General features: G+C 43.2%; 1 protein-coding gene across 1 annotated transcript; it reads left to right on the top strand.

Moving 5' to 3' along the window:
* The first annotated feature begins 11,101 nt into the window (after positions 1-11,101).
* LOC129116382 (uncharacterized) lies at positions 11,102-13,029 on the top strand. Its single transcript, XM_054627295.1, has 5 exons — positions 11,102-11,317; positions 11,396-11,608; positions 11,693-11,917; positions 11,988-12,140; positions 12,234-13,029. The coding sequence occupies exons 1-5, from the start codon at positions 11,102-11,104 to the stop codon at positions 12,405-12,407; spliced, it is 981 nt and encodes a 326-aa protein (XP_054483270.1). The 3' UTR covers positions 12,408-13,029.
* The last annotated feature ends 1,028 nt before the right edge of the window (positions 13,030-14,057 follow it).

Here is a 14,057-nt window from a genome sequence, read left to right as displayed (position 1 = left end):
TCACCGCATATGACCTGGTGCGGGTTGCGCGTTCATGAAACTGACCGTGGAATTCTAGAATGAAACGTGCGTTGCCATGATACCCATTCATTAACGTTCATTCATTTAGTTAGTAGTAACCTGCTCCCGCCAAAACAAACGTCTAAAAAAAAGTGAATGAATGAAAGAATGGCAGCACTCGTATCAAAAAAATTGTACCTCGTCCCTTTGGGAGCATTTCGGCTTTCAGCCAAATGAAAAGGGGGAACCAGCCAATTTAGATGTGGCCATCTGTAAAATCTGCCGCAAAACGGTTCAAGTTAAACGTGGAAATACAACTAATTTAAGGGCTCACCTATCAAGCTACCATCCATCTATTGCGGCGCGGATTGCCACACAGGGTAGCGGAGCAGCTCATGTCGGTGCTAGCCGACAGCTTGGAGTCGCCGAAGCCTTTTCTCGAGTCGGCAAGTACAGCAGAGACAGTGACAGACATAAACGCCTAACAGGCGCTGTTACAAGGTATCTAGTTGAGGAGATGGTGCCGTTTTCCACTGTACAGAAACCTTCTTTCAAGTCACTGCTCGAGAAATTTGATAGGCAATATGAGTTGCCAGGAAAACCTACTTCTCAGAAACTGCTGTGCCTAAAATGTACAATTCAGTAAGAGCATCAGTTCAGAGTGAGCTCAGAAGTGTGGACTTTTTCTCTGCCACCACTGACATGTGGTCAAGTGTGAACATGACTCCTTACATGAGTCTTACTGTTCATTACCTGACCACAGACTGGACTCTAAAATCACGCTGCCTCGAAACAGTGTTTATGCCCCTGAATCACACATCTGACAACATCGCAGAGGCTCTACGCAGCGCATTTGATGAGTGGTCCCTGGATGAGAAGAAGCTGGCGTGCGTAACGACAGATAACGGGGCAAACATCGTGGCAGCAGTGAGACAATTGGGCTGGACGTGGCTGAACTGCTTCGGACACAATCTACACTTGGCAGTGACAAACGCAATGGCAAGCGTTAAAGATCGCACATCGCGAGCAATGGGCCAGTGCCACACCTTAGTGGGTGCGTTCTCCCAGAGCTGGCTGAAGAGGAGGGATCTGGCGCGCAAGCGGAGCTTCAAACCCCGCAGCACGTACTCATAATGGTAAGCTAGCTTTTCAGAAGTTATATTTAATTGTAACCCACTGTAAGTCCACTTAATAACACAATTGGCCTATCATTGAGCCTCCATATTATGATTTGTCAAAATAAACACCTAGTTGAAACACACTTGCAGCCGACAGGCTATTTTCCCGTCTTGCTGTGATTATTTAGCTTTTTGAGATGCTTAAAAATATTTTCTTTTAGAAAAAAATACACTGAAACGAAAAATAATGGTAAATGTTGACTTTTATTTAAAAAATAATAATAAGCTGGTGTTATTTCAGTTCAATAATTATATTACTCCGTCCATGCAGGACTGTCCAACAAGATGGGGCTCCAAACAAAAAATGGTGGACCGAGTCTTGGAGCAAATCCCCGCCATAAAACGAGTTTTGGATGATCGGCGGCATCAGCATCTCATCCCCAGCTGGCAGGACATTGCAGTTTTGGAGTCGGTGAACGCGGCGTTAAAGCCAGCGGCTGATTTTACGGATCTGCTGTCTGGCGAGAACTACGTCCACGGTCTCATCAATTAAACCTGTCCTGAAACTCCTCACGGAAGATGTCTTAAAACCATCAGACGAGGACACCACTCTGACCTCAGACATCAAGCGGAAGATGTGCAGTGTTCTCGAGGAGAAGTACAGACCAGCTGCTCTACAAGCAACTTTGGCAAAGTCCTGCTTGCTGGACCCAAGATATCGGGGCAACAATTTTGATGAGTATGCGGAGGAGGAGACAAAGTGCGCGCTGATCAATGAAATGTTGGACACGGAAGACAGAGAGAGCGGTGCCAGTGCGTCAGCTGCTGACCAGCCAGAGTCCTTGGCGCAGACAGCGGTGCCACCACCCACCAAAAAAGAACGCGTCTCGGAGACCTGCTGAAGTCACGGACAAGCACGTCTGCAACCGTCCCGAAGAGAGCCAGAGCCGACCTGGAGCTCACTCGCTACCTGCAGGAGGAACCCATCGACTCTAATGACAACCCCCTGGCATGGTGGTGCAACAACCAGGAGAGATTTCCCTTGCTCTCCAAAGTGGCACGCAATAAAGTACATGTGTATTTGCGCAACAAGCACACCATCCGAGAGGGTTTTCAGTGTCGCTGGAAATGTTGTCACCCCTCTCAGATCCTCTCTCAAACCGCATAAGGTTAACATGCTGGTTTTCCTTGCTCGTAACAAGGACATGACCGAGTTATAAATCATCGCCCTGTGTGTGAATGTGAAATTGTAGTGCCTGGTTTCTCTTATTTTGTATAGGCTACTTAACTTTAAAAAAACAAAACGGGCAATTATTTTATTTATTTATTATTTATTTTATTTTATGCATTTAAACGTTCAGCCTTCTCCTGAATTTAGTTTTTAAGTTCAATCAGGAGAAACAACTTGCATCTGTGCCGTTACGCCCCTTTGATCTGCATTCAATAAATAAGAAGTGTTATAAAATTGCCTCGTCTTTTTTTTAATAACCTTTTAAATTAAGCAATAAGCCCCAAGAGGCCGTGCTTTGCGCTGATTTTAGAACAGGTAAGGGGAGTTGTTCGGCACTACACAAAGTAAAGTAATATAAATATAAATTTAGTAACAAACGTACTGTTGGCAAAGTGGTGACGTATTCTCCATGGCAACTGGTTCCACACAAACCTTCAGCTCCGTTGTGTCCGAAAAGTTAAGACAAAACTCCGGTTACGGGTGTGTTTTGAATTTAAATGTGCATTATCTCGCTTAAAGCTAGGGTGGGCGATTTTGAGAAAACAGCCAGTTGAGATTCCGTCGCGTGCTCTCTGGCCCAAATCTCCCTGCCACGCTACCTGCTGTAGCTCCTCCCACCGAACGTCAGTTATGCGCGTTCATGTGAATTCAGTTACATTGATAGGAAGACGAAACACCATGTCCGATTCCGAGGTAATTAAACATTAGTGCTGATAGCTACATAAGTACATATATAGCATCAACATCTTACTCACAGACATAACATGTATGTTATCTTAAAATCATTGCAATTGCGCTGGTAGGCCTAAGAAAGGTAGCTGTATCAGCCAAGCAAGATAGCAGACTAATTGCAACTGTAGTTCGTTAGCATAAGCTGCCAGAGCTAGTAACCTGGTCATCAATATATTATATACTGACGTTTTGAAGTCATGAATTGTACTACAATAACGCTAATTTTTTTGCATTATAAGAGTGTCCAAGAAGAGAGCCAAGCTGGCTCTGGGGACGATTATGTCCCAGGTCCTAGCAGCACAGGACGTGGGATATGTAGGGTCAGCGGACGTCCTGCTGCTAGAGGCAGGCAGCCTAGGGGCAGAGGCAGGGGCAGAGGAAGGGGACGAGGTCGCGGTCGGAGAGGTCTTGACACGATAGGGCAAGAGGACATGGCCCGTGTGGAAACAATCAGGATTCAACGAATCACAAATGAGCAGGTATGTTTATTTCATGTCATACTTTTAACCAAAAAAAAAAATCAGGCGAGCCAATTTTCAGTATAAATGTGTAATAAGTAATTGTACATTTCCTGGCCAGGTTCGAATCAGAAACCTGAACCTAGAAGCTTCCCACCATCTACTGGAGCTGTGTTTGGAACGGGAACCATCCTCATCTTTGACCTCCTGGCCATGTCCATCCCTCATCCCACATCTGACCCACAACAGCCTGGTCCCAGTGACCCGCAGCAGCCAGCCTGGTGCATTTGCACCAAATGCAAGGAGATGCCTACGGATATAGAGCGGAAATGCTGTGGACAACTCCTGGACTCCTGTGTCTCCATGCTGCCTCACATGGACGCATACATAATGCAGGGGGTTCTGCGGCTGGCCAGGAGGATCTGGAATGATGTCCGTGCTGTGGCTGACCGTCCAGACCCAGGGGAGGACAACAAACAATTTAGGTTTGCCGCCTATAGGCAGTTTGTTGTTTGGCAATACGGAGCACTGGCTCGGGGACACAGGGTCGTCATCCCTAGTTGTTGTGTCTGGAGGATACGGGACAAGTACCCAGACTCTGGTTTTATTTCGAGCTCTCTCCGCCTCCCTTTTAGTAGCTGTCCTTTCAACAAGTGTCTTTCCTCTTTTTTTCGCTGTCTTAGTGGTGTTAGTTGATGGTATCCGGGGAATGGGAAATTTATGGGCCGTTGATGAAGACATGGCTATTCATTTGTTGTCCGCCGTAGTAGTAGTACAAAACTGTCAGACCGCTAGGCTCGTGAACGCTCACGCAGGGACGCACCAACGTCGTTGCCAAGGTGACCGGACAGTCCCACAGCCAATAAGAACGGAGAATCGGAGCCTCGCTCTGATTGGTCAAAGTGTACATGAGCGGTGGCAATTTTTGGGTGCGGCCCACAGAGGCAGGGGAGAGCAAAGTTATGAGCAGATATTCTCAGAGCACTTCACCTACATATAGCTGACTGGCTATTAGGACAGTTTTGCCAAATATTACAGTAAAGAAATTACCCACCCTAGCTTTAAACGGCATTTTAAAAAATTGTGCAATAATATCGCATACCGCGATATTGCGCCCCCTGTTTTCACCGCGGTGAAAATTCCTCAACCGTGACAGCCCTACAGGATACTCAAACGAATTGCTTTGGAGTGAAGAGAGCTTGCCCTTTAACTAAACATCTTCAACATTTTCACGTCAGCACAGGCTACCCCCCAGATATAGTACACGATTTGTTTGAGGGCATTGTCCCATTTGAACTAGCACTGTGTTTGAGCATTCTGATCTCGAAGAAGTTCTTCAGTTTGGATTCTCTTAACACGCGTATACTCAAATTTCCTTATAAGTGGAGTGACAAAAAAAATCGGCCTCACATCATACCACTTGCCTATTCCAGTAGGAAAACGATAGGTGGCAACTCCCATGAAAATTGGTGCCTAATACGTTTCCTTCCATTTCTCATAGGGGACCTTATACCAGAGGGTGAGCTGGCTTGGCAAGTGATACTAGACCTGAAGGAAATCGTAGAGTTGGTTGTGGCACCTGTTCACACGCACGAGACCATTGTGTACCTTGATGTCAAAGTGTCTGAGCACAGACACAGGTTGCTTGAGCTTATCCCAGGTGTGACGCTGAAACCTAAACACCATTATATCGAGCATTACTCACACTTGATCAGGTGCTTTGGGCCTCTTGTGGGTGTATGGACTATAAGGTTTGAGGCCAAACACAGTTTTTTTAAACAAGTAGCTCGACACACAAATAATTTCAGGAATATTGCACTTACTCTGGCAAGCAAACACCAGCAATTGATCAGTTATCACTTGCATTCATCCAGTCTCAGTGCATCAAATGAAAAAATGGTTCACATACTCCCTCTTAAACAGGCGCATCAAGCAGTTTAAGTATAAAGGATCTGAAGCGCTCACAAAGCCATGTGCTGTCAAACCTGACGGAGCAAAGTTATCAGGGCAAGCCGTTCAAAACTGGAACCTTTTGAGATTGCTACCAGTTTTGATTGGTGACAAAGTTCAAAACCATCAGGATGAAGTATGGCAGTTAGCTCTCCAGTTAAAAGACATTGCAGATCTTATTTGTGCTCAGAAAATTTCCTTGTCGCAGATAGCATATGTTGACATTTTGATCCAAGAATATTTGGAGATGAGAAAGCTGTTGTTTCCTGAAATTCAACTAAAACCCAAGCACCACTATTTGCGCCATTATTCAGCACTGTTGTTGAAATTTGGTCCATTGATGAGGTTATGGACCCTTAGGTTTGAAAGTAAACACAGTTATTTCAAAAGATGTGCCAGACACTTGAAAAATTTCAAAAACATTTGTCAAACTTTGTCAGAGCGTCATCAGATGTATCAGGCATATCTTTTAGCTGGGCAAGAATGCGGTACACTACTGCAAGTGAAGGAGAGCTGTGCGTTTTATCCCAACCTCTACAGTGACACTATCAAACATGCAGTCAGGGAGTTAGCCTTTTCAGAAAACGATACCAAAGTTACCACAGACATTCAGTATAAGGGCACTGCATATAAAAAAGGACAGTTTCTTGTGTACAGAAATGATGAGTATATGGACTTTGGTGAACTTCTACTCATCTTGATTCAAAATGACACATCTGTGTATATTTTGATGGATATCCACAAAGGCACCTTCCTCTCAGAATACCATCTGTATTCTGTGACAAAGGACAGTCTTGGGTTACAGTGTATCAACATTGATGACCTGCCCGATTTCTATCCTTTGGTATCCTACATTCTGGATGGATACCAAGTCATTCCACTAAAACACAGTATTGTGGAAAAATAAAGTCCAATTAAAGCGGACTTACTTCTCATTGTAAATAGTTTGACATTAATATAAGTGTTGGCTGATGCATGTCCCTGCTCTGTTAAAGGTTCACTAAGCAGAATAGTCAGTTTAGCTAACTTCCTGTCACTGACTGCAGTTAGCAGTCCCCTCCCTCGTCAGTGTTTCCCCCACGTTGCCGCCGCTGCTGAATTTTCTCCGCCGCTGCAATAAAAATCCTTCTCCTAATTTTTTTTTTTTTTTTTTACGTAGCTCCTTTTAGAAAATATACAGCGCGTAACGTCAATTGCGCAGCACGCGGCACATCGTCACGTAACCAACATCAAAGAAGAAAAATACATTCATTCTAGCAGTAGCGAGTGAAGCGGAAGATCGAAGAAAGAAGGAAAGAGAGACAGACAGAGAGAGAGAGAGACAGACAGAGAGAGAGAGAGAGAGAGAAAGTAAGTTGCTAAAATGTGTCGCTTCATGACCACCAGTGTTAAAAACCCTCTGAGCCCAATCATTTTATTGTATCTATAAATCGCAACCTCCGTGCCGTTTTTCCTCTAGTATTGTGTGTGTGTGTGTGTGTGTGTGTGTGTAGGCCTATGTGTGTGTGCGTGTTGTCGCTCTTTTTTGGGATCACCGGCTCCGATCTTGCGGCGATGTGAAAGGGGCACCATGCGGTTGGTGTGGTCGGTTGGTGTTATCCGCGTTATCCAACGCGTTTACTCGCGTTGGATAACGCGATCATTGTGTGGTGGTTCTTGCGTCACGCGCCAAACCTGACGCTTGATCATTGTGTGGTGGTTCAACGCGTCAACGCGCCAACGCAGCTAGATGAGTCCATGTCCATGCAAGTGAACGGAGCGATTGTAAGTCCTTTGGAGAAAAGCTCTTCGTCATAACTATCAAACCAAACATCCTTCACATTCACCGAGCGAACATTATGAAAGTAAAATGCACATTTCTCGCTAAAAATGTTTCCATAAACGCATTTAATGGCGTAACTATGGTACTATTTCCACCCAGAATAAAGAAAGATGTCGGCAGTATGCTTCTGTCCAAGCTCACTACTCTCTGCCAGTGACGTCTGGGAAAGCGGAGACGTTTGCAGTGACGTCATGACGTTGCTCACGCCGGCTCCATGGCTGGCTCTGGCCGGTGTGAAACCAACTGGTTCTTAACTGGGATAAGGCTGGAACCTGTTTGGAACTGGCCCTAGCACCAGCCCGGAACTGGCTCTTGGTTCTTTTTGGTGTGAAAGCAGCATGATGCTGCTTTCACACCAAAAAGAACCAAAAAGAATCATAGCCTTTACAGGAGCTTATATCCAGTCAGGAATTTATAGCCTAGGTATTTTCTGGAACTTTGAAAAATGAATCCATACTGTTAGATCCGATGTTGTTCTTTATTGCCATATAAAATCCGTTTTCATCGCGTATTTTAGTTAGGGATTTATGCTAATCGCCTGTAAGCATGTGGTCATCAGCATAAATGCAGGAAAAAACCTAAGGACTTCTTAAAAGATCATGAATAGTTTCTATTATGTATAACTTATATTTATTTTATAATTTTCTCATCACTTTTTGACTCCCAAGACTAAGAAGAAGTGTTTTAAGCAATAATAAGCTTAATCAATTTGCCTTTTTTTGTGTCATATCAATAAATAATTGTGAGATATTTATTTGCTTCTTTTTTTTTTTACTGTCTAATTGATAATTTCCTACATTCAAACGACATCACTGCAGCACACATATTCTGATAGTCCAGGTTGTGACCCAAATAAATGATAGCTTGACAGCTATGCATTATAAGGGTGATGAATGCAATCTTAATAAGAGAATAAATCCAGGCGAACCAAAACATCTCAAAAATGGCTTAGGGCTCAGAGGTTAAAAGGCTGGTACAAGCTCTTAAGGGATGCACTGTGCACAATGTATATATGTAACATAGTTAAATAATATATATTACATTTGCAGATGAGTCTAAAAAGCTGGGTGATTAGAAAAAGAAAGGCAGACGGGGACAATGGAGGAGCTGAGGTTAGTAAAGCAAATCAGGGAAGCAAACTTTCAAGCTAATGAGAATTGTATTTTGGATTTGAATGCATAATGCAAGGTGATATTATTTGAACATTACAAATACATGTATATAGGGTAATTTGAAGGAATCAAATAAGATGTTCTAGCATTTCTTACTTGTTGTTTAAGTGCTCAAGTTTATAAAATACAGGTAGACCAAGTAAGGGAGGAAAGAGAAGTGAGAGAGAAGCAAGGAGAACAAGAGAGAGAGGGTGCAGTGGTAGATCCTGAACAAGGAGAGGGACAAGGAGAGGAGCAGGGAGAGGAGCAAGGAGAAGAACGAGAGGAGCAAGGGGCATCCGCAGCACAATCTAAAACCCGCCACAGGCTGTCTGGGTGGGACCCTAACTGGGTTGATATCCCCAGGTTCAAGCCTTGGTTGTACTACATCCATGGTCATGGTGAGTATTTAACATTATAAATTACCTTAGTGAGCAACCATCTTCTTTTTGGAAAAAAAATGAAATATTTAAAGTCTTGTTACTTGCAGGAATGTTTTGTCGCTTGTGTCGTCAACACAAGAAAGCACCCAAAAGAGGTGTGGCCAAGAGACCATTTATTGAAAATGGGTGTGAACTTTATCGTGTTGACTACCTGGACAAACACCGTTCAACCCAACATCACCAGGACAGTGAGAAATCTCACTCTGCATTGATGCAAGGTAACATTTTGCATATATGGTCTGTAAATAGACCAAAACAGGTAACCAGCATACTTGCATATAAGCTGTATTTTTATCTATTTTTCTTATTTTTATGTTTTGTTTCCATAGGATCAAGCTCAGTTTTGGCTGCCCTCGAACCGATGGTGGTGATGGAGCATGAGGCTGTGATTGGAGGTTTTAAGTGCCTCTATCACCACACAAATTACCCTGCTCTCCTTGAACTCGCAGAGCTACTGGGGTGTGATTACTTCAAAAAGCTAAAGGTAAATGCCATACTTTTAGTATATATTTTTTCTTTTCATTCAACATTAACCATATCTGTTTCATTTTTATCTTCTTAAGATTGGGAAATATGCAAATTATACAAGCCATCGAATCATTGATGAGATGCTAGAAATAATCAACACTGTGGTGGAAGAGCCTATTCTGGAGGAGATCCGAGCATCTGTGGCCATCGGATTGGAGGTGGATGAAACCACAGATGTCGCCATAAATCGTCAACTTGATCTGCATGTTAGGCAAGTTTGTTCGATAAAAGTACAAATTATTTAATTAAATATATGTAAAAGGTGACACGTTTGAATTGATTTTGTCATCTCAATCATATCATTTCAAGCACACATCAATAACATCACCAGGTCTGCCTACTACCATCTACGCAATATCAACCGCCTCCGCCCATCCCTCACACCCCATAGCACAGCCATCCTTGTTCACACCCTGGTCACTTCCCGCATCGATTATTGTAACTCCCTCCTCTTCGGTCTCCCCCTCAAGTCCATCCGCAAACTCCAACTGGTCCAGAACTCTGCCGCCCGCATCATCACCAGAACCCCCTCCATTAATCACATCACCCCTGTCCCTCAGCAGCTTCACTGGCTCCCGGTCAAAACCCGCATCCACTTCAAGATTCTGCTCCTCACCTTCAAGGCCCTCCACAACCTCGCCCCTCCATACATCTGTGAACTCCTACACACCAACACACCCACCCGCACTCTCCGGTCCTCCTCTTCCATTCAATTCACTGTGCCTCCCGCACGCCTGGTTACCATGGGGTCCAGAGCCTTCAGCAGATCTGCCCCCCACCTCTGGAACACCCTCCCACCTGACATCCGTAATTCCGACACTCTTTCCACTTTTAAGTCTCGTCTCAAAACACATCTTTTTAAACTGACATATTCCATCTAACCCATCTCACCCCACTTATGTAAATTGTTCAATGTATTTTGTTCTTGTGTTTTTTATGATTGATGATTATGTTTTCTGTTTTTAAACTGCCCTGTAAGGTGACCTTGGGTGCTTTGAAAGGCGCCCTCAAATAAAATGAATTATTATTATTATTATTATCTGTCTTTATCAGATACACTGATAAGGAAGGGCAGCTGTTTAGCCAGTTCTTGGACCTGATCAGTATCCCTGATGGCAAAGCTAACACAGTTGTTGCAGCCATCAGGGATGTTCTGAGAAAAAAGGACATTCCTACATCCAAATTGTATGGGTTAGGTACAGATGGAGCTGCTGTCATGACTGGTATGCATATTGAGCTGATTCATTAGTATACAATTATCCCAAAAAATTACATTTTACAAAGTAAATGGTTTCGACTTGATGCAGGGAGACAAAATGGAGTGGCCAAGCAGCTTCAGGACAACTTCCCCTGGCTGGTGTCTGTTGCCTGTGCGGCACATCGGCTTGCCCTGTCCTGTAAGGATGCCTCCTCAAATGTGCCTTACATGGCAACCTTCAGGGACCACCTGCAGCAGCTCCACCTCTATTTTCGCAACAGTGCGAACAGAACATCTGTTCTGAAAGCAGCAGCACAGACCCTGGGCCTGGCAGACCTAAAAGTGAAGGCAAGTTATGCAGAAAGAAAAGCAAAAAAACAAAAAATGGGTTTTATGCTTTCATCTCATGAAAAAATAATATTTTTCAGGAGGTGAAGGACACACGTTGGCTGTCACAGCACTCTGCCATAATGAGCCTGCAACGCAACCTTGGTGCAGTTCTGTCTGCCTTGGCGGAAGAGTCAGAAGTCAACCGTTGCCCACTAGCCAAGGGGCTATACTCCTTCCTGGCAACATATAGATTTGTGGCTGCAGTCTACCTGCAGGCAGATGTACTCCCTCACCTGGCCTGCCTTTCCAAATTGTTCCAGAAGGAAAATGTAAATTTTCTGGCTTTGAAACACCAGGTGAGATTTTATTTGAAATGCTAGAGGCTCTTACTTTCGGCTGCTTTTACAATAAATGTATAATCCCTGTTCAATTAGGTTCCTGTGACGATTGCCATTTTGAGAACCATAAGGGATGCGGGAGACCATCAGCCTCCTGGATCATTTCTCTCACGGCTACACCAAGACCTTGATAACCCTACAGGGTTATCAAGTTTTGGTGTAGTCCATGAGGAGGAGAGGAACCGGAGACACAGAGGCTCCTTAGAGGAGCACAGCCGAGAGCAACTCTGGGTCCGATTTAAAAATCAGGTACAACAAGTCTTGCAATTGCTATTAAATGCTCTATATTAAGAAAAACTAACAAATATGTTTTTATTTTATTATTATGTTTAGGTGATGGAACCTTATCTCGATGCGCTTGTTGAGAGTTTGGAGAGGCGTTTTGGGAGTCTAGACCTGCTAGGAGCATTCCATGTTCTTGGGCCTCAGGCTGCCAAGGAGGACGAGGCTGTCTGTGTGAGGAATCTAAAACTCCTGTCAAATAAATTTCTGACAGGAGACCAGGTGATCCAAGAGTGGACCTCTTTCAGGCAACATATCCTGATAGGAGCATTCCAGGTATGAACATAACAAATTTTCAGTAGGTTTGACAGGTTTTGTAGCTTAATTAATGCTCATTTTGTTTCAGGGCATGGACCAGCAGCAGATAATGACGCGACTGGCGTCACAGATTGACGAGTGGGGTCAGCTTTATCCTGGACTCAATAAACTGGCTGCCATTGGTCTCACAATTCCAGTCTCAAGTGTCAACTGTGAGCGTGACTTTTCAACACTGAACAGGGTAATACACCAGATTATTATTATTATTATTAACAATGATTTAGTTATTGCCTAACTTCCACCCACTTATGGTTTACTATTTGTTGTATTGTAGGTGAAGACTGACCTGAGAAACAGGCTACAGGGAGAGCATCTGGCGACTTGTTTGAGAGTCAGCATCAATGGCCCCCCCACCACCAAATTCCCCTACAGAAGAGCCCTGGAGCTCTTCTTTAAAAAGCCCAGGAGAATTAAATGCTCCCAGGCTGGATGTAGCCTTTGTGGATGAGCAAAAACTTCACAGTTCTCCGTCTGTTGTCTTCTTTGTCCTCATCCTCCTGTCGCTCTCTTGTCCTCTTCCCCTGACTCTCACTGTCTCACAAAGGAGCTGAGCTCACCTGAGGTCTATTTGTAGTGCTAAGGCTCACACTGATTGGTATTCAATTAGCTTTATTTTTTATTTTTCATGTGTGTGAGTCTGTGTTCTTTTCAAATTTTAGTTAGGTTTATAATTTAAAAAGATGTGTTTTGCCCATTGTTGCAGGAGATTTCATTTTTGAACAAAGTGTCTTATGTAAAAAACAGTTAGTGTTTAAGCATTAGGCAAAAATCTGTAAATAAATTGTGCAAATTATATTTGCATTTTTTGTTTAAATATTACTATACAAAAATATAAAAATCTGTAAATGAAGACACAAAAGGCAAAGTTACAACACCAATAATCCCATCTACAGTAATACACAGGACTGTTTGAATAGGATTTAAGTGCATATTCTCCTCTCAAAGTGCACCAGATTCATGCATTCCAATGTAAAGGGTACAAAAAAAATTCGGTCGGGGGGGCATGCCCCCGGACCCCCCTAGAGGGTTCGGGGGCCACACCACCGCTGCTGAAAAAAATCCTGCGGGAAACACTGGGAGCTGTCCCGCGTAATCGGACTGGGCTCGGATGGAGCCAGCGTAATGATGGGGAGGCATGCTGGAGTTGGTGCTCTCCTGAAAAAAGAGAGTGTGTTTTCCATCCAGGTGCACTGTGTTGCCCATCGTACTGCGCTGGCCGCGATAGATGCCGCTAAAGCTGTGGACCGAGTAGGAGCCTACAAGCGCACAATTTCCGCTATGTACTCCTTCTACAAACACTCAGCTAGCAGGACCAATCGCCTCCGTCAACTAACAGCAACTCTGAGCGAAGAGGACATGACGAGTCTGAAGCAGCCATGCGCTGTCCGCTGCACTGTAAAAAATGGTTGTAAAATTTACATAAAAACTATGTAAAATCCCTACAGAAGAGTATAGTAAACCCAAAAATATATATTTTTCGTTTAAATCACAGTGAACTTTTGTAAACTATTAAACAAAATGTTTTTGTTATATTTACAATAACAATATGTGATTATAATCAAATTTATTTGTTAAAACTACAAATATTGGTAACAAAAACAGCGAAATACTGTAATACTCTTAACAAAACAATTATGTTAATTTGACATGCAAATATTGTAGAAACTACAGTTTTAGCCAGTTGATTTAAAAATACAAAACATATATGTAATCATATATACAAGTCTATGCTGTACTTTTAACATGATCTTGATGAAACTATGCAAATTGAGATAGGCCTAATAAAAATTCTCACTGTGAAAAAAATGTCATTGTGAACCTCGAGGTTGCCTATCTATTTATAGGATATATAAAAATATACAATTATAATTCCAATGGTTTTTTTTTATCATGGCTATTTGTAGCCAATCTGGTGCTGAGCTTCATGATGCAGGTTTTATATTGGTGATATTGAGATTTGGTGAGTGAGATTGGTGAGCCAGATAAAAACATCCATGAATATTGGGTCATTTACGGAGGAACTGCACCTGTTTTTTTTCGCAAGTTTGATAAATGAGCACTGAGTCCGCCTAACTTTGAATTTAAAAGTGTGCAGCTC

This window comes from Anoplopoma fimbria, unplaced genomic scaffold, assembly GCF_027596085.1.
Source record: "Anoplopoma fimbria isolate UVic2021 breed Golden Eagle Sablefish unplaced genomic scaffold, Afim_UVic_2022 Un_contig_8416_pilon_pilon, whole genome shotgun sequence".
NCBI lineage: Eukaryota > Metazoa > Chordata > Actinopteri > Perciformes > Anoplopomatidae > Anoplopoma > Anoplopoma fimbria.
This window is presented reverse-complemented; position numbering and strand designations above follow the sequence as displayed.